The sequence below is a fragment of the Myodes glareolus genome, chromosome 14 (assembly GCF_982192425.1).
Source record: "Myodes glareolus chromosome 14, mMyoGla1.1, whole genome shotgun sequence".
NCBI classification, from domain to species: Eukaryota; Metazoa; Chordata; class Mammalia; order Rodentia; family Cricetidae; genus Myodes; species Myodes glareolus.
Genome location: NC_142039.1, coordinates 1,737,633 through 1,762,509, shown reverse-complemented (window position 1 = coordinate 1,762,509; position 24,877 = coordinate 1,737,633). Strand labels below are relative to the sequence as shown.

At 39.7% G+C, this 24,877-nt stretch overlaps 1 protein-coding gene across 1 annotated transcript in view; it reads left to right on the top strand.

The window, feature by feature from the left end:
• Positions 1-23,790, top strand: part of LOC146891886 (uncharacterized) — a 29,488-nt gene extending 5,698 nt beyond the window's left edge. The window contains 4 exon segments of the mRNA XM_087896731.1: positions 305-417; positions 16,372-16,453; positions 23,419-23,438; positions 23,440-23,790. Coding sequence (XP_087752857.1) covers positions 305-417; positions 16,372-16,453; positions 23,419-23,438; positions 23,440-23,638 — 414 coding nt within the window. The 3' untranslated portion in view covers positions 23,639-23,790.
• Positions 23,791-24,877: the final 1,087 nt, after the last annotated feature.

Genomic DNA, 24,877 nt, shown 5'->3' with positions numbered 1-24,877 from the left:
GAGGTGGGGGAGGGGCTGGGAGGAGTGGAGGGAGGGGAAACTGCAGTTGGGATGTAAGGTATGAGAGAAGAAGTTAAAAAAGTTAGAAAAGAAACTTACCCCAAGCTCCCATTTCCGTTGAGGATGCTGTCAGTGCTCGTGTTAGTGCCTTGTACACAGAGGGGCACAGACTGGCTTTCAACTCTGCTCTGCAGTAGGATTAGAAATGGATGTGAGTGGGGTCACAGGAGCCTGAAGTGTTTTAAGAAAGATGTGCAAGTCTTCTTGTTTAAAAAAATAACTTTCTAGTAATTTCTTTTCAAAGTCTGAAGATAAGGAAAAAGCAAGGAGGAAACTGATGGACTTAGTACATTTTCTGCTCTGTGTTTTGCTCCGAGAAAAGAGGAGGACTGTAAAGTTACGGAAAGAGCTAACAGAGTAAGAGTTCAGGTTCTCAAATCCCTCCAACCAGTATTTGAGTTAACTCCAATTTCATGAAAACCTAAGTACAAATTCATACTGAAAGTATAGTTCTATGACATGGACTTCAGATACTGGCAGCGCAACCTAAACCTTTTTGAATGTCAAAATATTAAATTTAATTAGTAATTTTAAAAACAGTAAGAATAATGCCAACTGCATGCTTCTTCATCTACCCTGAATTTTTATTTCTGTGCATTTTGTCATCCATTTTCTTTATTTTATACTAAGAATAACTTGATTCAAAATAAAAGAGGGTCAAGTTTGTTTCACATGAATTTTCATATTTGATAATTAATAAAAAAGAAAAACATACTGCAATTATATTACACAAAATTTTATTATGTCATTAAATTTTTATTGTTTAAGATATTATATATATATATAAACATACATTATAGGCTTTGATAAATCCACCTCCCTATCCCTCCCCTCCAGTTTCTCCCTGTTCCTCTCTCATCACGTTTTCTTTCAAACTTTGTGTGCTTTTTTTTTTTTTATAGACATGCCAAGTCTCTTAGTGATACTTGTTTGAGAATTGGTGTAGGATCATCTACTGGAGTATGACTAGCCTTTCAAGGACTGTATCCTTAAAGAAAACTGACTCTCCCTCCCTCTGTAGCCGTTAATTACCAATAGCTCCTCATCAAGGAGGGGAAGTTTGTAAGCCCTGGTGCTGGAGGTGTCAAGTTATGTCAACTTGACATAAGCTAGAGTCGTCTGTGTAACAGGAGGGGCCAGCTTGTTGGGGTTTCTGTCCTGCCCGGTACCCCACAGCCGGCAACCCCCAAAGAAAATCACACTGAGAGCTCTATAAGTTATAAAGCTGATTGGCCCATTAGGTCAGGCTACTTATTAGCTCTTGTAGCTTATATTAACCCATTATTCTGATCTGAGTTAGCCATGTGGCTCAGTACCTTTTTCAGTGGGGCAGATCACATCCTGCTGCTTTGGTGGTCTGGGCAGGAGTGGGAGGAATCAACTTCCTCCTTCCCAGAATTCTCCTGTTCTCATTGCATCCTTTCTACTTCCTGTCTGGTTTTCCTACCTATACTTCCTGTCTGGCCAATCAGCATTTATTTAAAACATAATTGACAGAATATAGACAATTCTCCTGCACCACATCTGAGAAGAGGAAACCTCAATTAAGAAAATGCCTCCATAAGATCAGGCTGTGGTCAAACTTGTAGGAATTTTTCTTAATTAGCAATTGCTGGGGGAGGGCCCGGCCCACTGTGAGTGGGGCCACCCCTGCACTGGTGGTGTTGGACTCTATAAGATAGCAGACTGAGCAATCTGTAGGGAGCAAGTCAGTCAGCAGCACCCCTCCATGGCCTCTGCATCAGCTCCTGCCTCCAGGTTCCTGCTCTGTTCCTATCCTGGCTTCCATCAGTGACAGACTGCAATGCAGACACTTAAGCCGACCGAACCCTTTCCTCCCCGACTTGCTTTTGGTGTTCATCACAGCAACAGAACACTAAGTAGGACAGCTCCTTCTCCCGTTCCTGCTGGGATTTTGACTGGCTTGATGATGTGCAAGTCTTGTGCATGTAGTACTACTGCTTTGAGTTCATGTGCTGCAGTCCTGTTGTCTCCAGAAAATCCTGTTTTGCTGCGTGCAGATGTCCACTACTGACGGCTCATACAGTCTTGTCTTTCTCTTCCGCAATGGTCCCTGGGCCTTGAAAGGAGAGAATATGGTATATATGTCCCAGTTAGATCATAGAACTCACAGTCTCTTATTCTCTGAATGTCACTGTAGTAATCACCATCTACTGCAGAAAGACGTTTCTCTGATGAGCACTAGGAGGTTCACAGATAAGAATGTAGAGGGAATTGTGTCACTGTGTCCATTTAGCATATTAATAGTACTCAGTTTTCCCCTAGGGCCCATGACCTAGCTAGCCATAGATTTGGCCTGAGTTTGGTCTTGTAGTGTAGGATTTCAACCGAAACAGAAAGTGCTTCATTACTGCCATACTGTTGCAGCAGTGCACACTTCATACCAGGCCAGCCGTGATTGGAGCTCTCAGGATTCACAGCTGGGTAAGACCGCTGCGTATTCCTGGTAGCATACATAGACTTATTCATTCATCCAGGTAAGAAGTATCCGTGTGAACTGCTACCAGCTTGATTTCTCCCTGAAATAAGAAATAGATAGGTGGTGTCTTCAGCAATAGGTCTTACTGTCAGGTTCTGGAGGCTAACTAAGAACAATGGCAACAATCTGCAGTGTTTGGGGAATCTGTGGTACCCCACTAATCAACATTTCAAAAAGAGGTAACCCATACTCGACAATGGATTTTATTCAATAGATAGTCTATGGTATGTGGGAGAGGCATTCTTCCATCTTACAGTGCAACTCCATTTAAATTTATGTATATGTATTTTTTTATGATGTTTCTATGGTAGTAGATTTTCACTTGCCATTTTCAAGGGTCTATAGTTTAGTTATCCCTCCCAACATTTCCTCCTCTACCCTGCCTTCCATCCCCAACTTCACTGAACCTTTTCTATTCCATTTCCCCCTTTCTTTGCTTCATATTCCATGTGCTTTATTCTCCTTCCCTTGAAACCTACACACCCATAGCTCTTGACTAGTGTCCTGCCTTCTGTGGGTGCTCCCAGTGTAAACACACATATCTACAGAGACAAAGCCAGCATCCATGTGTAAGGGAGAGCATGCAGCATTGGTTTCTCTGGTTCTGGGTCTGGGTCACCTCACTCAGAATGGTTACGTCCAATTCCATTTCCCCAAATTTTTCATTTTTCTTTATGGCTGAACTAAATTTCACTGTATCTAGGAATCACGCTTTCATTATCCGCTCCTGAGATAATGGACATCTAGGTCTTTTCCATGTTCTAGCTATTGTGCAAAGAGCAGAAATGGACATGGATGAGCATGTATCTTCTGGGACTATGCTCAGGATCATTTCTAGCATTCTGAAGAATATCCACCTTGGTTTCCATTGTGGTTGTACAAGTATGCCCTTCTACCAGTGGTGAATAACAGTTTCCTTCCCCACATTCATACCAGCATTTATTGCTTTTCTTTCCTGCCTTTAAAAAAAAAAACAAACAAAAACCCCAAAATCTTAGCCTTTCTGACTTGGGTAAGATGAAATCTCACAGTAGTTTTGATGTTCATTTCCCTGATAACTAAAAATACTTAACATGCAGGATAGATTTCTCAGCCATTTGCATTTCTTCTTTGAATCTCTGTGTTCATTCTATCTTAGTTGCTGCTCTATTGCTGCGACACCATGACTAGAGCAACCCTCATAAAGGAAAACATTTAGAGACTTGCTTGCTGTTTTAGAGGCGTAGTCCATTATCATCATGGCAGGGAGCATCACCATGGTGATGGAGTATTAGCTGAGAACTACAGCTAGATCTGTAAGAGGGGTTGGGGAGCAGGAGAGAGAGAGGAGAGAGGAGGGACTAGGCCAGACATGGGCTTTTGAAACCCAAAAGCCCACCCCAAGTGAAATACTTCTTCCAACAATGCCACACCTAATAATCTTTCTCAAATAGTGCTACTACCTGGTTGTCACGGCCGCCTCGACCAGCAAGGAGGACACGACACCGGAACTCTTCTCACAAGCAGTTTATTCAGGACCTTTTTTACAGCAAACTGAGCATGGCCTCTACTTCTATTTCCTCTCCTTGGCAGACCGGTCCCAGCTCTCTTATAGGCAAGGCCTGCCAACCCATTGCTGCCACGTGGGCATCGCCAATAGGGCCATGCAAGCGTCAGCACCATATGATCATCATACGATAGACTTATGATGAAGTCACAAGCCAAAAGGAAGCCAAATAAAGAGTTGTTTATCTCCGAGCGTACTGCTGCAGGGAATGCGGAAAAGGAAACCGGCGCCATCTTAAGGGTGCGGTTCCTCCAAATGCTCTCCACACCTGGTTACTAAACATTCAAATATATGAGTTTATGAAGATCATTCTCATTTAGACAACCACATTATATTCTCTGGCCCTCATAGACATAGCCATATCACAATGCAAAATGCATTTAGTCTAACTTCAAAAGTCCCCATAGTCTTTTCAGTCTCACTGGCTTGGCCCCTTAGCCTAATTGTTTGCTTCAGCTTTCTGTGGTTGCCGGTTCCATGCTGTTTTTAATTGTCATTGTTTTCTTGGTGTTCAGTTTTTGTTCTGTTCTTTGTATATTCTAAATAGCTAGTAAATTTCCCCCACTCTGTAGGCTGCCTCTTTACTTGGCTGGTAGTGTTCTCTGCTATACAGGAGTTTTCAGTTTCACAGGGTTTCATTTATTAATTGTTGATCTTAATGCCTTGTACTATTGGAGTCCTGCTCAGAAAGTGCTTCCCTGTTCCAATGAGTTCAAGAGTATTCCCCCTCTTTCTCCTCTCTCTGCTTTGTATGCCTGTGTATCATGTGGGTGCCTGCTGTCCTTGGAGGCCAGAAGAGGGCATTGGATTCTCTGGGACTGGAATTACAGACAGTTGTGAGCTCCATGTTGGTGCTAAGAATTGAACCCAGGTCCTTTAGAAGGCAGGCAGTGCTCTCAATCTCTAAGCCACCTCTCCAGTCCTGGAATGTTAATTTTGTAACCTGCCACATTGCTGAAAGTATTCATCAGCTCTAGGAGTCTCCTGGTGGAGTCTTTGGTGTCTGTCATATGTAGAACCATGCCATCTGCAAACAGAAATGCTTTGACAGTTTCCTTTGCTATGTGTGTTCCTCTTATTTCCTTCTCTTGTTCTGTTGCTCTAGCTAAGATGTCAAGCACTGTTGAACAGGAGAGGCAAAAGCAGACACCCACAGCCTTGTCTTGTTCTGTGGGAGTGCTTCAGGTTTTTCTCCACTCCCTATGATCCTGGCTATTGGTTTGCCATACTTAGCTTTTATTATGTTGGTATTGTGTTTTCTCCATCCCCTTTCTTTTCAGGGTATCAGGAAGGGATGATGTATTTTGCCAAGGACTCTTTTCAGCATTCATGGACATAATCATGTGATTTCTGTCCATTAGTCCATGTGTGTGGAAGATTACATGTATTGAGTGCTCCAATTTGTCTACCTTCTGTTCCCACTGCTTTCCAGCTTTCTACAGGCTCCATTTTGCTGGTGAGGCTTCCTTTGTATTCTTGTTTGGCTTATTGAGTTTTCCATTTCCAACATCCTTTTTGTGCGGTCTTCCATCAGTTCTCTTTGCTTAGTTCTGCTTTGTGCTTGGCTTAAAATATGCATTTCATTCTTTTTTTTTTCTTTTTTCTTTTTTTTCTTGAAGGGTGTTTATATCCTCTTTGAGTTGTTTGGGCATAGTTATAATAATTCTTTTATCTGAAAGTTCTTCCAGGCTGTTCTCATCAGGGTCCATTATTACAGGATTAACAACTTACAGAGCAGCTGTGTCTTGAGTTTTTCTGTAGTTTCTCCTTTGGGAATGTTACTTTATATCTGTATTGGTTGGTTGAGTGTGAACATGGGCCTGAGGTGATGGTCTGGGGATGGCTTAACCTGTCAGTGTGGGAGCTAGGGGACCTAAGTTTTATCCCCAGAAGCCACTATGAAATTAGAGTACTGAGTCCTGCAAGTCATCCTCTGACCTTCACACATGTGTGCTCCCCAACAGTAAATACAATATTAATTTTTTCAAGACAGGGTTTCTCTATAGTTTTAGAGCCTGTCCTGGAACTAGCTCTTGTAGACCAGGCTGGCCTCAAACTCAGAGAGATCTGCCTGCCTCTGCCTCCAGAGTGCTGGAAATAAAGGCATGCACCACCACTGCCCAGCTAATATTAAAAAAAATCTTTAAAGAATCTTCAGATTTATTTTTCTAAAAAACAACACTTAATTGTAATTCTGTGTGGTATAGGGAATTAGAAGAAAAGGGGTGTACATGTGTACATGTGGGTACAGATACTCTCTCAAGTATTTCAGTCTGCAGTTGGCGTTGCTCAGAGAACTTAGAGATACAGAAAGCTGAACTGTGTATTGGACCATGTGTACAAAAGCTTACGTATGACCTGAACACAAAGAATGAAACTATCTCATGCTTATCCTACCAGACCAAACTTGGAATGCTTTCTGGGATCTTTTCTGACCCCACACATGGCTGCTGTTATACCTACTCTCTGAGCATTTGAGTTTGTTTGCTGAGTATAATCAGTATTTTCCTTCTACTTAGCTATTTCTGTACATGTTTTATTTGTTTATGTTCAGTCAATATTGTGTTAGTAAAGATATGTAGTCCATTTTTAAAAACTCATTCTTTCTCTGTGGACTTCCTCTATCCCAAACCTTTTCTGTCTTACTTTCTCTCTCTATAGAAACTTCAAGAACTTTTTCTGTTTGTCTTAAACTCTGGCTTTTCTCGGTGCTTTGAACTTTGTGCTGAGACTGTGCTTAGAGTGTGGCTTATAAACACAGCCTCCAGCACTGCTTTGTGTCATCCAGCTGCCTGATGTGTGCTTAGAGTGTGGTGATGTGGTAGCCCCTTTATGTGCTGTGATTACCATTAATAAAGAAACTGCTTTGGACCTATATCAAGGCAGAACTTTGTAGGCAGGGAAAGCTAGGCTGAATGCTGGGAAAATGTAGCACGAGGGCCGGCTTGTTGGGGTTTATGTTCTACCCAGTTCCCCACAGCCAGCAAGCCCCAAAGAAAATCACACAGAGATCTCCATAAGTTTTAAAACTGATTGGTCCATTAGCTCAGGTTACTTATTAGGTCCTGTAGTTTATATTAATCCATTATTCTTATCTGTGTTAGCCACATGGCTTGGCACCTTTCTCAGCAGGGCAGCTCACATCTTACTTCTTCTGTGGTCTGGGCTGGACTGCGGAGGGAGCTTCCTGCTTCCCAGACTACTCCTGTTCTCATCACCCCGCCTCTACTACCTGTCTGGTTGACCCGCCTATACTTCCTGCCTGGCCAATCAGCGTTTATTTAAAACATGATTGACAGAATACAGACAATTCTCCTGCACTAGGAAAAAGGAAGGGCAGAATTAGGGAGATGCCATGAAGCTGCTGCCGGAGATAGACATGCTGGCACTTTAGCCAGTAAGCCACTGCCACATGGCGATACACAGATTAATGGAGATGGGTTAAATTAAGATGTAAGAGTTTGCCAAGAAGAAGCTAGAGCTAATAAGCCAAGCAGTGATGCTGTAAAATAATTCCACTCAGTTCAGAATTAGGATAATAAAAATGTTGTTTATTTAAGGAAAAACTTAGAGATCACTGTCTTAAACAATAGTCCTCTGAGCTCAAACAGGAACAGAGTCTAGCAGCCAGAACAGGAATTGGAAGCAAGAGAGCAGGTGCATGGTTCCTGCTGCTTTTTAAACTATAAGAAACCATGTCCAAGTGGGCTGGTATCTTAAAGGCTATTGGCAGAAGGAGCAGAATGTGCTCCCACAGCACCTCCTGTTTTTATTTAAATAAGAGTTCCAAACCCAATACAAAACTATATATACTAGTAACAGATATCAAGTATAATTAGAATTACAACCAGCATAAACAATATTAAACAAGGAACATATGCTAAATGTTTTAATATACATTCTATCTTATGGAGTCTAAGTCTTGTATAGGAAATGGCTTGGCTGGATCATAAGAGTACAGTAATTATGACTAATCTTCAACCCCATCGAAGGCCTGAGAAGGGAGATAATGATACTTGAGCAGGAAGGAAGTACAATCAAGTAGCTTACAAAGTGAGAAATATGTGACAGAGACAATTAGCTACCTGAGCAATCACCCAAAGTCCCATTTTGCAACGTTGAAGCAACCAACTTTGGATAAGGTCTAGTGTAACTGACAGACCATTTTAAGAGGCAGGAAAATTTTCATAACCATTTTACCCTGTCTTTGGAAGATTTGACAATCCTACTTATCCATTTCCAGATACTATGTAACTTGTCAGTAGTTGAGGCATTGTCAGTTTCTTGCCCAAAGGCCAGTTTTGCCAAGAAAACAAACTCCAAGTGGTGCTCAACATTTTCTCGGGAATAGATTGGTGCTGTCAGAAGCAATCAAGTCTCATGTCAACAGAACCCTAAATTATTTCAATTCCATGTACCACAGATCCTTGAAGTGGCTGAAGATTACCTATCTAGACAGAATACAATCTCTATATGTCTAAAGAACCTAATTGATTTGACTGTATGTACAACAAACATGAACAACTATTGATCTATAATAATTAATGACTGTATAACTTAAAGACTAAAACTTCATGTAAGAATATTAAATAATCTGTAAACAAATGTGCAACAGATGAGGACAATGACCTCAAATGTAAACAGTCTATAAGTATCTTGATCAGAGGTAGGAGTAATATATAATGCAATATGAAAATTTGCCCTAAAAGTTGTATCAATATACAAAATGTCCTAAGCTGAGGTAGAAACATGCATATATACAATCTGACAAAATAACTTTGTATATATGTACAAACAGTGTAAACAAAAGTAACAAATATAATTTGAACTTGTATCAATATACAAAAACTATACCAATGTAAATAAATTATTCATAAATAATAGCTCATAAGTATTCACTCTATTACCCACTATTACTATCTCCCCCCCCCCTTTTTTAACAAACATAGTTTTCACCCCAACCCACTATATAGTACAAGTAATAATTACTACCCTTATACAGTATTCCCAACCCTATGGACAAAATTTTTTGGGATGGGGTGTCATCTTCTAGAATTGCTTCCCACTGTCATGTGGGCAATGTTCTCTTAATGGGATCCTGCAAATTAAGTGGTGGTTAAGTTCCAAAATTACTGTATAGTATCGTTGCAAACAATTTCCAAGCAATCAATAGGTTTTTTTTTCCCCCAAAATTCTCATTTGGAGTTCTGGCCAGAATATGAGAAGGTGCACCATTTCAGCAGCTGGTACCCAAAATGGTTTTATGATAGCGCTGTCTATATCACAATGTCATCTCAACTAGGTGTAGTGGTTGCTGTAGGGCCCCATCTTCTTCCTGGAAACTTCAAAGATTATTGCAGGAAAAGGATTTGTAGGAAAATCTATTGTTCATCATGGAAAACTTAAACATCATTTATATAAACATATATACAATGAAAAATATGACATAGGCAAAATAGGCATGGGGAAATGGTGTGGGAGAATTGTCTTTATTCTGTCAATCATGTATTTTAATAAAACTCTGATTGGCCAGGCAGGAAGTATAGGCGGGTCAACCAGACAGGAAGTAGAGGTGGGGCAATGAGAATAGGAGAAGGCTAGGGAGGAGGAAGCTGCCCAGACCACTGAAGAAGCAACATGTGAGCTGACAGCTGGAAAAAGTACTGAGCCACATGGCTAACACAGACAAGAATTATGTGTTACTGTAAGATGTAAGAATTAGTTAATAAGAAGACTGAGCTAATGGGCCAATCAGTTTATAACCTAATGTAGACTCCGTGTGATTTTCTTTGGGGTATGCTGGTTGTGGGGTACTTGGCGGGACAGAAACCCCAACAAACTGGCCTTCATGCTACAGGGAAAATAAAATTTTTCCTAAAGTCTTCCTTCTGTCCCATACCAGATGGCTCCTGATATGAGACAGAAATTCTGAATGTACCTTTTAACAACAAGCTTGGATTTAGAGAAGTACAGAGTCATTGTCCAACTCCAAAACCATATATATATATATATATATATATATATATATATATATGAGTGTGTGCGCATGTGTGTGTGTGTGTGTATATAAATGTAAGTATAAACAGTACCTTGATTCATAAACCATATTCTGTTTTCTAGATGCTCCTTAGTGGGTAGTTATTTTTTCTTTTGTCATCATTCAAACATCCAGGGTCTCTTGAATTTTGATGACATGTAATTTTCCTATAAAGATAAGAGCAGAACCCTGACCCAGCCCTATATGGCTTTCCTTACCACCTGTATGGTTGTCACCACTGTGGATGAGCTATCATTTCTTTATTTCAATAGGGTTCTCCTTTTTAAACTGAATCTTTATTAATTATGATGGTATCCATAGTTTTTCTTCTCCTATGGAAATAAGCAAAACCTCTTCCCCAACGTAGCACATCTCTTGGTTTCCATTGTGAAGTCCACACATTCTTGAAATATACTGGTTGATTCAATTCAGAAGTTCTTTCCATTATCCAATGTCTCTCTGCTGCTGTTGTTCCTTTCTCATTAGAGTTAAGAAAATTCAAAGAAAATTCAAGGTTAATAAAGTGTTATGCAATCTATTTCTGAAGGTATTTTTCATCCCTTTCTGTTGGTTCATCATATCCTTTATAGTACAATTTGACCTTCCTATAACTTCCTGACCTGTAGAATTATTTGGTATACCTGTAATGTGCTTTACATTATAATAAACAAAAAACATTTCCTTTTCTTAGATACATATGGTGGACCATTGTCTGTCTTTATTTGTGCCGAAATGCCCATGATGGCCATAACTTCTAATAAATGTGTGATTACTACATCAGCCTTTTCTGAGCTCAAGGCAGTTGCCCATTGAAAACCTGAATATGTGTTTATGGTGTGGTGTACATATTTTAATTTACCAAAATTCCCTAAAGTGGAACACATTCATCTTCTAGATTTCATTCCTTTGAGTACCCTTAGGGTTACTCCCTGCAGGCAATGGTGTTTGATATAGAAAGAGCAAGTAGAACATCTCTTTATAATCTCCTTAGCTTGTTACCATGTAATGGAAAACTCTTTCATTAAACCTTTGTTATTGAGGTGATGTTTTTTATGAAATTCTGAGGCCTGCAACACACTTCCAATCAATAATTGATAAATTTCTGCATTACCTTGTGCTAGAGGACCTGGTAGACCCATATCCAATACATGAGATTGAATGTATGTTATGTACATAGGACAAAGCCTATTCCTGATTATGTCTTGCACCTGGATGAATAATGAAGTCAATTCCATATCATCTGGTATAAATTCAGCAGTTTCAATATATAAGACAACTCTTTCTGCATATTGTGAATCAGTAACTATATTAAGAGGTTCTTTAAAATCCCTTTGTACCATAAGAATGGCATATAATTGTGCCTTTTGAACAGAATTATAAGGGCTTTGTTCCACCTTACTTAATTCTTCTGATTTGTAACCTGCCTTCCCTGTTTTATTTGCATCAGTATAAAATGTACAGTCTCCAGTTATTGGTGCATCACATACAATTAGGGAAAGAATCCAAGAAGTTCTCTTTATAATGTTAAGTCTATCACTTTTGAGATAATTGCTATTAATTTCCCCCTCAAAATTAGTACAAGCTCTTTGCCAGGGTTTATTGTCTTCCCATAACTTTTTAATTTCATCAGCTGTAAAAGGCACTATAATCTCTGCTAGGTCTATACCTGCTAATTGACAAAGTCTCAATTTACGTTTTATGATTAATGTGGAGACTTTTTCCACATAGGTTTTTAATTTTTACTTTGTTTATGTGGTTAAAAGATCCATTTTAATAAAATATCTCCCCTCCGCATTAAAATCCCCATAGGAGAAATTCTGGAAGGCTACATGACTAATATACCATTAAGATTTGGTTTCACTCTATCCACATATGCCTCCTGTAATTTCTCCTCAACAGTTGTCAATTCCTTTTCCACTTCAACTGTTAATTCTCTTGGATTATTCAAGTCTTTATCACCATCTAAGGTTTTGTTTAAATGAATTATTAGATCAGGTTTTATCCCAACAGGCAGTCATAGACTGGAAATGTCTCCCAATAATCTTTGAAAGTCATTAAGAGTCTGCAACCAGTCTCTCCTAATTTGTGCCTTTGTGCTCCAATTTTCTGTAAGCCTATTCTGTAACCTAGGTAATTAACAAAATCTCCTCTTTGAATCTTTTCAGGAGCCATTTGTAATCCCCATTTAGGCAAGACTTTCTTTACTTCTTCAAACATCCTTTCTAAAGTATCTGTATTTGAATCAAATAACAAAATATCATCCATGCAATGGTAGATTTTTAGACTTAGGAAATTGCTTATGAATTATTTCCAGTGGTAGGCTGACAAAGTATTGGCACAGGGAGGGGCTATTGGGCATTTCCTGTGGGAGGACGGTCCATTGATTATTTTCTAGTAGGCTGAGAATTATTATAAGTAGGCTCTGAGAAGGCAAACTTTTCTATTTCCTTTTCTTGTAAAGGTATAGTAAAGAAACAGTCCTTTAAATCAATAACTATGAGAGGCCACCCCTTTGTAACAGAGAAGGCAGAGGAATTCCAGATTGTAGAGGACCCATAGGCTGAATAACCTTGTTGTAGTCCTTAGATCTGTCATCATTTTCCATTTTCCAGATTTCTTTTTAACAAAAAAATACAGGAGAATTCCAAGGGCTGATAGATTCTTTATATGTCAAGCTTCTATTTGCCCTTGTACCATCTGTTCTAAAGCCTGCAACTTTTCCTCAGCTAGGGACCACTGCTTAACCCATATTGGTTTCTCAGTTAACTGTTTTAAAGGTAGTGCTGTTGGTACCTCTGAAGGTTTATCAATTGCTTTGTGTTCTTGTACAGCCTGAATGACTGGTGTCCATTGTCTGTATATCTTCTAATATTTTCCTCAGAAACATAAGCTTTGGGGGCTTCACGAATGTTAATCTGGGTATTTCATTGCTGCAATAGGTTATGATCTCACAAATTCACTGCAATAAGTCCTTAGTCTTCCTATTTGCCCTTCTGGCCCTATGCATTCAACCCATCTCATGTTTTGCTTTACCCAAGATGTGGTTCCAATTCCAAGGAACTGAACATCTGCCTCTTGAAGAGGCCAATTCGGATGCCAAGATTCTGGAGTAATGATACTTACATCCACACCCATGTCTAATAAGTCTTCAATAAATTGCCATTTTATATAAACTCTTAGCTTTGGTCTTTGATCATTTCTAGAAGTCTGCCAAAATATACATTTCCTCTGTCCTACTGGAGTTTTTGACTTATCCTTCACAGTTAATCCATCGTTTAGACCAGTATTGCTTTTTACAGCAGGCATTGGATTTTTTAATTTTTCTGGAGAGACACATCCTCCACAGTCTCTGGAAATGACTGGACCACATTTGTCATGGGGGCCTGCCAGAGGACCTCTATGGCGTTTCCTGATGGTATCGGGTTGCCTTGTCTGTTTTTCATTGACCTACATTCATTGGTCCAATGTTGACCTTTGCCACACCTTCTACATATACCTGAAGTCTGAGTCCTCCTATTTCTGCCATTCCCAGAGGAGGCATTATTCCTAGGAATCTATTGTCTACAATTGCTTCTCAGATGTCCCATTCTACCCCAATTAAAACATTTGATATTCTGATGTCTTCTCTTACTATTGGAAATTTGCTTCTCCAGCCATGCTTCAGTACCATAGTCAAGTGTCTCGACATTCATTGTATGCATAACCCATTCATCCATTGGTGCCAATCTGATCTTTAAAGGCCCAAGGATCCATTTTCACTCAATGTTGACATTCTCATAAGACAACAATTCAATTATTATACATATAGCTTCTGGGTCAGTTACCCCTATTTGTATAGCCCTAGTTTTTGCAAAAAGTCACTAAAAGTTTCTCTCTGACCATGTTTAACCCTAAGATATGATTCAACTCTTTCCTACTTCCTGAATCATGTCCCAAGCTTTTAAAGGTGCTGTAATACATAGGGACAAGGTGTGGTCATCATAAAGAGCTTGATCCTGAGGATCAGAGTAAAGTCCTTCACCTAGAAGTTGATCTAGGGAAATCTCAAGTCCTTTTGCTTTTTCTTGTTGCTCTAAAAATTCTTGCTTCCTTTTTTAAAAAGCACCTCCAAAGCAATTGTGGTCCACTTTCTAAGACTGCTGAAATTAGCTGAGCCCAATCTTAAGATGTGGCTTTGCTACTGAAAGCCCAAGTTTTGACCATTTCCCTAACAAATGACGAATGTAGTCCATAAGCTACAACTGCTTGTTTAATTTCTTTTAGATCAGTCATATGTATGGGCTCCCGTGTATATTCCTTGACAACTGTAGGGTAATTGAAGCCAGATACTTTTTCTGATGTTATTACTGGAAAGGCAGGCAGAACTCTGGGGAAGCTATCCCAGAGATTTTTATGTACCAACGAGGTTACATTTTGCCTTTTTACCTTTTGTTCTTGGTCATCAAATTTGATAATTTCCTCAATCTTTTCAAATCTATTTACCACTGCCTTTTGTAACGTCTGGATCCAGTGTTCTGCTCTAATGCCCGCATTGAGGATTTCAAGGTATGAAGTATGTCCATTCTCCTCCTCGGACATAATCTTTATAGCATGCATATTACCTTTCTGGAGAGACATTCTATCAATCTGTCATACTCCTTTGACAAATTCTGATTAATACACTCAACAGTGCAAATTCTCTCAAATAATGTTTCAGTACCCACTGTCATTGATTGGATTTTATGTGTCAAATTGGCTGTTTCCTTCTCCAAAGTGCTGAATCTTCCTTTAAATAAATTACTATCTGTCTATACCATTTCCAAAAGTATCTCAGTTGACCAAGTTTTGTTAGTTAAATTTGTCATATCCTTTTTCAGATTTCCAACCTATTTCTTGAGATGATAAAAGATAAAGTAAATAGAAATATTGTAACTGTAATTCTTGTTTGATGCCTGTTTTGTTATATGTAATTTTACCATGTTAAAGTTAAAACCTTCCTTTTTATTCAAACAGAAAAGGGGAGGTGATGTGGGTGTCCCCTCTGGGTGCTGTGATTACCATTAATGATTTAAAAAACCTGCTTTGTGCCTATAGCAAGGCACAACTTAGGTAGGCAGGGAAAGCTAGACTGAATGTTGGGGAAAAGTAAGGGTGGAGTCAGGGAGATGCCATGGAGCTGCTGCTGGAGATAGAGTTGCTGGAACTTTAGCTGGTAAGCCACTGTCATGTGGTGATACACAGACTAATGGAGATGGGTTAAATTAAGATGTAAGAGTTAGCCAATAAGAATCTAGAGCTAATGGACCAAGCAGTGTTTTAAATAATATAGTTTCTGTATGACTATTTCTGGTCTAAGCTAGCTAGGCAGCTGGGAACCAACAAGCGACCCTTCTTTCTATAGTATGGTTTATAAACACAGCCTCCAGCCCTGCTGTGTTGCCCAGTTATCCCGATATTTTCTTGTGTGTGCTTTCTTTTCTTCCTATAAAATATATTCTACAGTTAGCAAAGCATATTTTTATAGATATTTTGAAAACATTATATAGAAGTGCACTTATCTTCTTCACTTTAGCTACTGACTTCTGGGTTATAGCTAATGGTTAATATTAAGCTAATATTCTATGGTAACATACATATAAAATATGTAGTTATATTATTAACCATTTTTCTGCTGTGCATATCAATATCAAGTGGACTCAAGCTAAGAGGAGGGAATATCAACTGAAGAATGCCTCCACAAGATTCAGCTGTAGCAGACTAGCCTGTAGGGCATTTTCCTGAGATTTCTTAGCTTTATGGCCCAGCCCATTGTGAGTGGTGTCACCCCTACGCTGGTGGTCCCAGATTCTATAAGAAGGCAGATTGAACAGGCCAGCAGGAGCAAGCCAATAAGTAGCATTTCTCCATTGGCTCCACATCAACTTCTGCCTCCAGGTTCCTGCCCCATTGCGCTTTCTGTCTTGACTTCCTGGCTTCCATTGATGGATAATGATTCAAAATATACATGCAGAATAAATCCTTTCCCTCCCAAGTTGCTTTTGCTCAGTGTTTCATCACAATAATTACCTAACTAAGACATCAGTTATCTAAGAGTATAATGTAATCCAAATGATTTCAAGTAAAGTCGCTTTGAGACAGGATTGTGGTTTGCAGATGTTTCCTCCATACAATAGGGTATAATATTTATTTAAACAAGTGTCAGGGTGTTTACTTGCTAAAAAAAAACTCCCCTCCTTTGCCTTCTTACAGTATAAAGAAGATCTTGAATATGCCCCCAAAGAAAGGACATGGGTGTGAGGGCAGAAGACAGAGTTTTCATGAGGTTTCAAAAGTAAGTCATGTTGAAGTAAACATTCCAGTTTCCATGGTAAGACTTGAGGTAATCTGTAATCATTTGTGGGATCAAAAATCACTAAATCTTGAAAAAAAAAAGTCTGAAAACTTCTGACAGGCATTGAAGACTGAGCTATAGTATTACATACATGTTATCAGGGAAACTCATGTCTTTTTTTCCTTATTAGAAAGAATTTTCTTGTCTTTAAAACTAGCTTCTGGATAAAACTAAGCAGCATACCATGATACTGCTAAGATTTACAAGTAGGAAGTCAGGCTGTCTTATAACATTTTTATTTTATTAACATGCCATGAAATGTAACCCTTATATTACCAGAATTAATAGTGGTTAGTGAACACATAATTAATACTCACTTTCTATAATCCCTAACTTGAGGTGAAATTCTGGGGACACACTGGCCTCACTGTAAGAATTTACACAGGAGGGTGCTGTGTAAAACCTTCCACATAGCTGTAGAGAACGTTCCTGGCTTCTGTGCTTCTGATCAGCATTGTTGGCTGATGTTTAGTCAGCCTGGTCTCCGTGTTTTTCAGCTCTTCTTTAAGGAACACTAACTTCTGTGGTAGAAGTGGCTCTCTTTCTGAGTCTTTTTCAAACCAATCCTTTCCGTTTATATTACTAAATTTAGTGGCTTCAGACATGTATTTCCCTTTGAATCTGTGGTTTGGGAAATTCTGGAAAGCTGGCTCTCTGCCTCTCAGCAGAGGTTGGAAGAGCTTTGTGCCTAGGATGCTGGAGCAATCTCTGGTAGCTGGTGTGTGGAGGCCCAAAAAGGCCAAAGGTCAGAAAGTTTGGAACTTGTTTCTTGTTCATTCAAGGTTATTGTGCTTCTGATTCAAACAAGGTCCCACCTAGTTGTAAATCAGAGAGTTCTGCTCTCTGAAGTCTTTTGTCAAAGAGGTGTGGCTCATTGCCTGACCTTTTGCTACTAAAATAGGGAAGTAGTTAATTCTTACGTAAAACAAAAGTCTAAGGATCCACTTAAGTTCCAGTTTCCTTTATAGAAACAACTTGGGATTCTATCCAGGGAGTGGTTTGCCTATAGAGTGTTTGGTCTAGGGTGTGAGTCTAGGCCATGAACAATGAATGTAGCCATGACTTTTAATTTGTATGTTAATGCAGTCTTTTGTTTTACTCCTACGTTTTAGAATGGGGGTATATTAAGCAGTTGGAAATAAACATGGGTGAATTTTCAGTATTCATTAAAAAAATTCCCTCCTGGTACTATCTTATATATTTCTGTGTTTTATTATTTTCATTTACATCTTCATATTCTTTACTGTATTTCTAATTTCCCATGCCTCCACTCTGGAGAAATGTATTTTTGTCGAGACTGGCCCCAACAGCTGGGTGGCTGGAGACATTGCATTATTCGAGGATGCCTCTTTCCCTGGGGAGGCAGCTGGAACTCCTGTGTAGACTGAAAGGTCATGTGGAGTGGCAGCTGGAACCTCTCCCCACCTAATGTTGAAAGTTATCATTCTCTGTCCATCCTTCTCTGTGGAGTGACCATGAAAGGATGGCTGCCTAAATCCAGCGTACTCTGCTCTATGTCTGCAGTGGCTTCCACCTCCCATGTGATCTCAGTACCTGCCACTGTTCAGATGTTATGACTTCATGATATCTTGATGCATAAGGTCTTATCAGTATCATCAGGTCCAGGTGGGGCTCTGGTTCCTGGGATGTGGTTACTAGGGTAATATTTTTTGAAACAATTTCTCTCTATGTGGAGACTTCAGAGGTCAGGAGACAAGCTGTCATCACCCACACACTATATTCTGCTAACCTATCACACTCTTCCTATCTCACAGACAGAAATGGGAGTCACATAAGGGGCACTACCGACATGAGACTTCAGTGAAAAAAAAATCAGCCCTCAGTTTGGGGATGGTTCTCTAGGGCTCTTTGCTGAATCCTCTAGGTCACTTTTGTTTCCTTCTTATTTTTCCCCAAGAAAGAGAAAGTACCTAATGTTTATATCTGAGTACGGAGAACTTCTAACATCCAGAGGCCTCATTCACTTTTACTGTTCTCTCTCTCTTTCTCTCTCTCTCTCTCTCTCTCTCTCTCTCTCTCTCTCTCTCTCTCTCTTTCTAATATGTGTGTGTGTGTGTGTGTTATGTTCAATTATACACATATATTTATATGTACAACTGAAACTGTTTTAGTTGCTACTAATTCAAGTGAGTGAGCAGTATTTTGTTACTTCACTTCTTTCAGGATATTGAGTCTCCCTGAGTTTTATTGGGATTCATGACACTGTAAAAGCCACTTTTGCAAATATCTCTGAGATGAACCTTCTCACTTTGGAATGCTTGGGACACTGTACCTCAGCAATGCCTCTAAGACTTTTGTAACCCTATAGTTTATCTAGAAACTTCAGTCCCAGTTTCCATGTTTCTGAAGACTCAGCATATAGTTATAGTCATGATCGTGGCTGGGTCTTCACATCATATGTTTTCACAGCAGTCTGGATTTGATGTTGTTTCACAAGACAATTATTTTAGAATTATGTCATGATTTGACTTGTGTGGAGGTTACAAATGGAGAGCAGGTATCTGGAGCAGTGTATACTGGCTCCTTTATGCTTCATTTCTCCTGCTGCTCACATCAGCTCTACTTCTGGCTGCCTTTTGCTGAGTCCTGGTCTCACAGACTTTATCATCATTTTCCCACTGACCTTGAAGCCCTTATCACTTCTGCTTTTTTCTAGGCGTAGAGACTGCCACATTCATACCTTGTTCTTTTTTAAATAGATGAATAAGTTTATTTATTTTACATCCTGTCCATGGCGTTCCCTCCCTCCTTTCCTCTTTTCTCATCCACTTCTGTCTCCCCCCCCCCAAATCTACTCATCTTGTGTTTTTGTTTAGGAAAGGGAAGGTCTTGATGAGTACCAACAAAACATGCCATGTCAAGTTGTAGTAAGACTAAGTTCCTCCCCATGAATTTAAGGCTGGGAAAGGCAACCTATTATGAAGAGTATGGTCCCAAAAGCCTGTAAAAGAGTTGCAGCCAACCCGCATTCCCACTGTTAAGAGTTTCACAAGAGGACCAAGCTACACAGCTGTAATATATATGCAGAGAACATAGGTCAGTTCCATGCAGGCTCCCTTGTTGTTGGTTCAGTCTCTGTGAGTCCTGATGAATCCAGGTTAGTTGATTCTGTGGGTTTTCTTGTGGGGTCCTTGACCCCTCTGGCTCCTACAATTCTTTCTCTTCATCTTCTGCAGGATTTACAGAACTCTGCCTAGTGTTTGACTGTGAGTCTGCATCTGTTTCCATCAGTTGCTGGATGAAACCTCTCTAATGACAATTGTGACATCTGGTCACATGCATGTCTGACTCTAGTGACTCCATGGCAGGAGGCTCTCTCTCTCTCTGCCTTCTTTCTCCCAGAATTCAGTTCTGTCTTCTCCTACCTAAGTTCTGCCCTATCAGGCCAAGCAGTTTCTTTAACCAATGAAAGCAACACACAAACAGAAGGACCTCCAGCACATATAAGCACTCCTAAGGAGGCTGTGCCTGCTCAACCCTTAATGAGTCTGCCCACAAATTGGAGCCCTTTAAGTAAGATCTCAGTGCTGGTGGGAGGAACCCTGGTATTGTTAACTAGAATAATCTCAAGAGCCAATTTTTAAATCGTGCACTCCAGGGTCCATGAATAGCAGCATTAAGCGTTTTCACTGTATCTGATAAGTTGTAGCCTTAGCAGTGGTCTTGAACCAAAATCAATTACAAAAGTAACTACAATATTTCTTCGTGAATATAGCTATTAATATCATTTTGAGTGGCCAAGGCATTTGCAACCTGCCCTGATAAGGTATCTATTGTGCTAGCAGAAGCAACTAACTGACTAATGGCAACTGCAGCAGCTGGAGCCCCTGTGGCAGCCACAGCAATGGTGGCCATTATGGCTGTTTTAATGCCAAAATTTCTTCTTTCTCAATGCTGGATGAGTTGATTATCATGGAATGTGTTGACAGGTAGAAGGACAATCAATCCTCAGCACTCAGACCACCACAGCCAGCTCCTCAGGACCCCAGCAACTCTTGAGTTGACAAATCTGCTTGGAACATTTTAAAACTCCAGAAACATTAGCAGGATGATAAAGTACAATTTTTTTGCTAAATGGGAATTAAGAGTCTAGGGGGAGGTGGTAATGCACACAGCCCAAAGTATGGAAAGACTCCAATCATAACTCAAGATCCCAGGCCAGCAGTGACTGATTGGAGCTGGGCAAATTCTGCTAAGCAGAAGTATCTGCAACTGAGGAATTTTCCAAATTCCTGTGATAATGTTTTATGTGGTATCCAAAGACATAGCTGGTTTATCTGTGCTAAAATTAGTAGACAAGAAATAGGGCCACACAGAGCTATCCAATCCCACTGACTCCAGAAACAGAGGATTCTTTACCAGTGTCTATTTGATCTCTTGGCTCTATCCTGTCCTCAGGCTCCTGGACAGGAAAATCCACAGCATGCACCAGGTACTCACGTACCCACACTGGACTGTCAGCATCCTGTGGGAAAACACAAACAGCCCCTCTCCCCTACCAGTACAGGATCTGGACCACACCAAGTGCCATCTGCTAGATTCTTCCATTTGATGTGAGGCATCCCCGAAGAAACTGGCCACCAATGCTAGGCAGCAGCAGTACAAAACTGAACATCAACAAACAAAATTTTTAAAATGTATAAAATAAAAGGTAAATGGTCTCAGGGGTTGAACCATATTCCTTCTTTTATTTTTTATGCAAATAGGCTTTGAGCGTACCATACATGCACTCCATTATGGCTTGTCCTTGAGGATTATAAGGTATTCCTGTCTTATGAGAAATAGAGAAATCAGCAAAATTTAGCAAAGCCAGTGCTGGTGTAGGCTGGCCCATTGTCAGTGTTTATAGCTTTTGGAACTCCCATGAAGGCAAAAGCCTGGAGACAGTGACTTTTAACATCCGTAAATTTTCTCTTATATGTGCAAAAATAAATGAGGCAAAATAGATGAGAATATGTATCCACGGTTACGTGAACATATTGCATATACCCAAAAGAAGGGACATGGGTAACATCCATTTGCCATATGGAATTCAGAGCAAGCCCATGAGGATTAACTTCCAAGTGGGGAACAACTAAAAGTTCTGTGCACAGAGAGCATTTTTTAAAAACAATATCAGTGACCTGCTTTTGAAATATACTTATACCTTATTGGGGCAATAACTCGGGCTGCAAGCATTTGGCAGATGACAAGACTATTAGCCATTCCTTAGGGGTAATATTACCCATTGGTAGCGTCTATATGGTTCTTTGAAATTTATAGAAGGTATACTGAAAGCAAATTTATCAGACTCTTCTGGATGCAATGGAATGGTGAAAAAAACAATCTTTCAGGTCAATAAGTAAAAGGTAGTATCCTGCAGGAATACCCACAGGCTGAGGCAACCCAGGTTGAGTTGCCCCCATTATTTCCATACAATCATTCACTGCTCTAAGATCTTACAGGAGCCTCCATTTACCAGACTTTTCCTTAATAACAAAGACAGTAGTATTCCAGGGAGAAGTGGGTGACAGTATGCGTCCTGCCTCTAACTGTTCCTGGGAACAGACCAGGGAATGAGCAGCCTATAATTTTTCCTTACTTAAGGGCAATTGCTTTATCCATACAGGTTTTTCAGTTTTCCATTTTATGGGAATGCTGTCTGGTTGCTCTGCAATGGCCCCTAAGAAAAATTTCCCAGCCCTACATGCTGTCCAGGTGACTGTTGTGTTATTTTCTTGTCTGCTAAAATTTGCGGGCTGACAATGGGGGCTGACTGAGAAGCCATTGATAATGGCACTGGGACTTGTTTCTACTGCTGTCCTTTGCCTGACAGAAACTTTATAATTTCATGAGATCCTATATATTAATTGTCAATCTTAGTGCCTGTGCTATTGGTATTCTGTTCAGGAAGTTGTCTCCTAAACCAATGTGTTCGAGGTTTTTTCCTACTTTTTCTTCTGTTAGGTTTAGTGTATCTGGATTTATGTTGAGGTCTTTGCTCCTCTTGGACTTGAGTTTCGTGAAGGGTGGTAGATATAGATCTATTTGCATTCTACTTGCCAACTCTAGTTATTCCAGCATCATTTGTTGAAGATACTTTTTTTTTCGTTGTATAATTTTGACAGGTTGAAAATCAGGTGTCTATATGTGTGTAGATTTACCTCTGGGTCTTTGATTCAATTCTGTTGATCAGTGTGTCTGTTTTTATGCCAATACCATGTGGTTTTTATTACTATAGATCTGTAGAGGGTTTGAAATTAGGGATGGTGATACTTCTGGAAGTTCTTTTATTGTCATACCTTGTTCTTAAGTTACATTGTTCACTATTAAAAATTTAAAAATCTCTAGATCCTTCTTATTAATGTTTGTATAATACAATGTTTGTATATTACACAAATACTAACACAAATATAAATTGGAGCTGAGGATGTAAAATGGAAGAGAGCTTGCCTAACATGTGCTAGGACCTGCTTCCAAACCACAGCAAGAAGATGAATCTAAATTGCTGATGTTATTTTTAATTTATTTTATTTTAAAATATTATGTGTATGACTGAATGTAATATGTGCATGTGAGTGATGGTACCCTCTGAGACCAGAAGAGGGCATTGTATCCTTTAGAATCAAAGTTACAGGAGGTTGTGAGCTGCCTACCAAGCACTGGGAACCAAACTTGGTCCTCCAGAACAGCAAAAGTGCTTTTAACCCCCAAACCATCTCTCCAACCCCTATAAATATAAACCCGATAATAGTTGTTGCTGATTTCACATATTCAAAATGGCAGGCTACTTTTTCATGCACTGAAATTGTTCTCTGAGTTACTGATGCAAAGCTAGAGCATTAAACTCAGAACAGGTCATTGGTTTCGGATTTTAAATAACACACCGCTTTCATTTGTTTTAGGGAGAAGCAGCAGTGAAAGAAAAACTTAGTGTGCCTTCAAAAGAATCCAGACACTGCAGTCCTAACACAGATGGAATTAGAAATGAAAGAGCTCAGATCTGCCCTCTCTGAAGTACATGCCCAAGAACACTTGGTTAGGAAGGATCCGGAAGCCCTGAAGCAACTCTACCGAAGCGAGCTAGAGTTCATAGATGGCATGTCACTGGAGTTGTGTTTGTGAGTGGGAAGGAGCCACAGCGAGCCAAGCCAGGCTTCTCCACAAAAGCACAGTGCTCAGTGAGCCCTGTTCACAAGATCTGTGGACTGTGAAAGCTGTCCAGACAGCGCAGCTCTGGAAGAATTGTTAATAAATGAGCCTCCTTTAAAATGTTAGTTCAGGGCACTTTTTATTTCTCCATTTTTCATTGCATATGGCTTTTCCTATTTTTCTATTCTCATAGAGTTGATCTAATCAATTTGATCTTTAATTGTTTATGCATATCTCTAAGTGACAGTTTGAACTGTTAAGTTGTATAGGTTAATTTTCAGAGTTTTCATAAATATAGACATCAAAGGTTTAACTGTTTTTGGACGATCATAACCTAAACCCAAGCCTTCATTGGCTGCTGGTACTCCTCCTCTGGATACATTCTGGCATTGGTAATTTAATGTTCCTCTGATTTTCATTGTTACCACAAGAGGGAGCCTGCAGAGTGGCTACCATTTGTAGCCTCTTCCCCAGAATGCATTGTTGGAATACAGGAAGGGCCAACACAAAACTGAAGGCAAGCAGAAATCCCAGAATGATTAGCCTTGGTAAAGATGCACTAATAACCCCAGAACCAGTCACTTTTTTAGATCTCAACTTTTTGTTGCTGTTTTGAATTATTCCTGAGACCCAAACACTTCCAGCCTATGAGTGGATGAAAAAAACTGATACTGATTATTTTCCTTGGGGGTTTTAAAAAATCCACAGATGAGTTTAATAAACACAAATATTCTTGCCTGATTTTCCATTTTGGTTCTATCAAGTTTGTATATTTAAGGAGTAAAAGTAATGCGTTAATAAGTTTATACCTAATGAAATGCCTGCTATAAGCAATTTCACACACCTTCCTCTTACATAGTTACCTTCTAAGTACAAATATTTTCCTTTTTATTACTAAGTAAGTTCTTTGACAACTTCGAAGATACATGCATATAAGCCATTCTGGGTCCTCTGTCCCTCCACTGTCCCTATCTTCCTCTCACTCTTATCAACCTCCTTTCTTCCCTACTTGCCTCTTTCCCTGAATTCATAACTTTTGGTTTTGTTTTGTGACCCATTTAGTGTGACCCATTTAGTGTGACTGGAATCCATTGGAACCTGGGCAGACAATTGACTGCTCTTTCCCCTACACCTATCAATGGCAAATAGTTCAGCAGTGAGTAGTGGGGCCCCTGCACCTCTCCAGTATCTGGTATCCATGCCTGGCTGTTG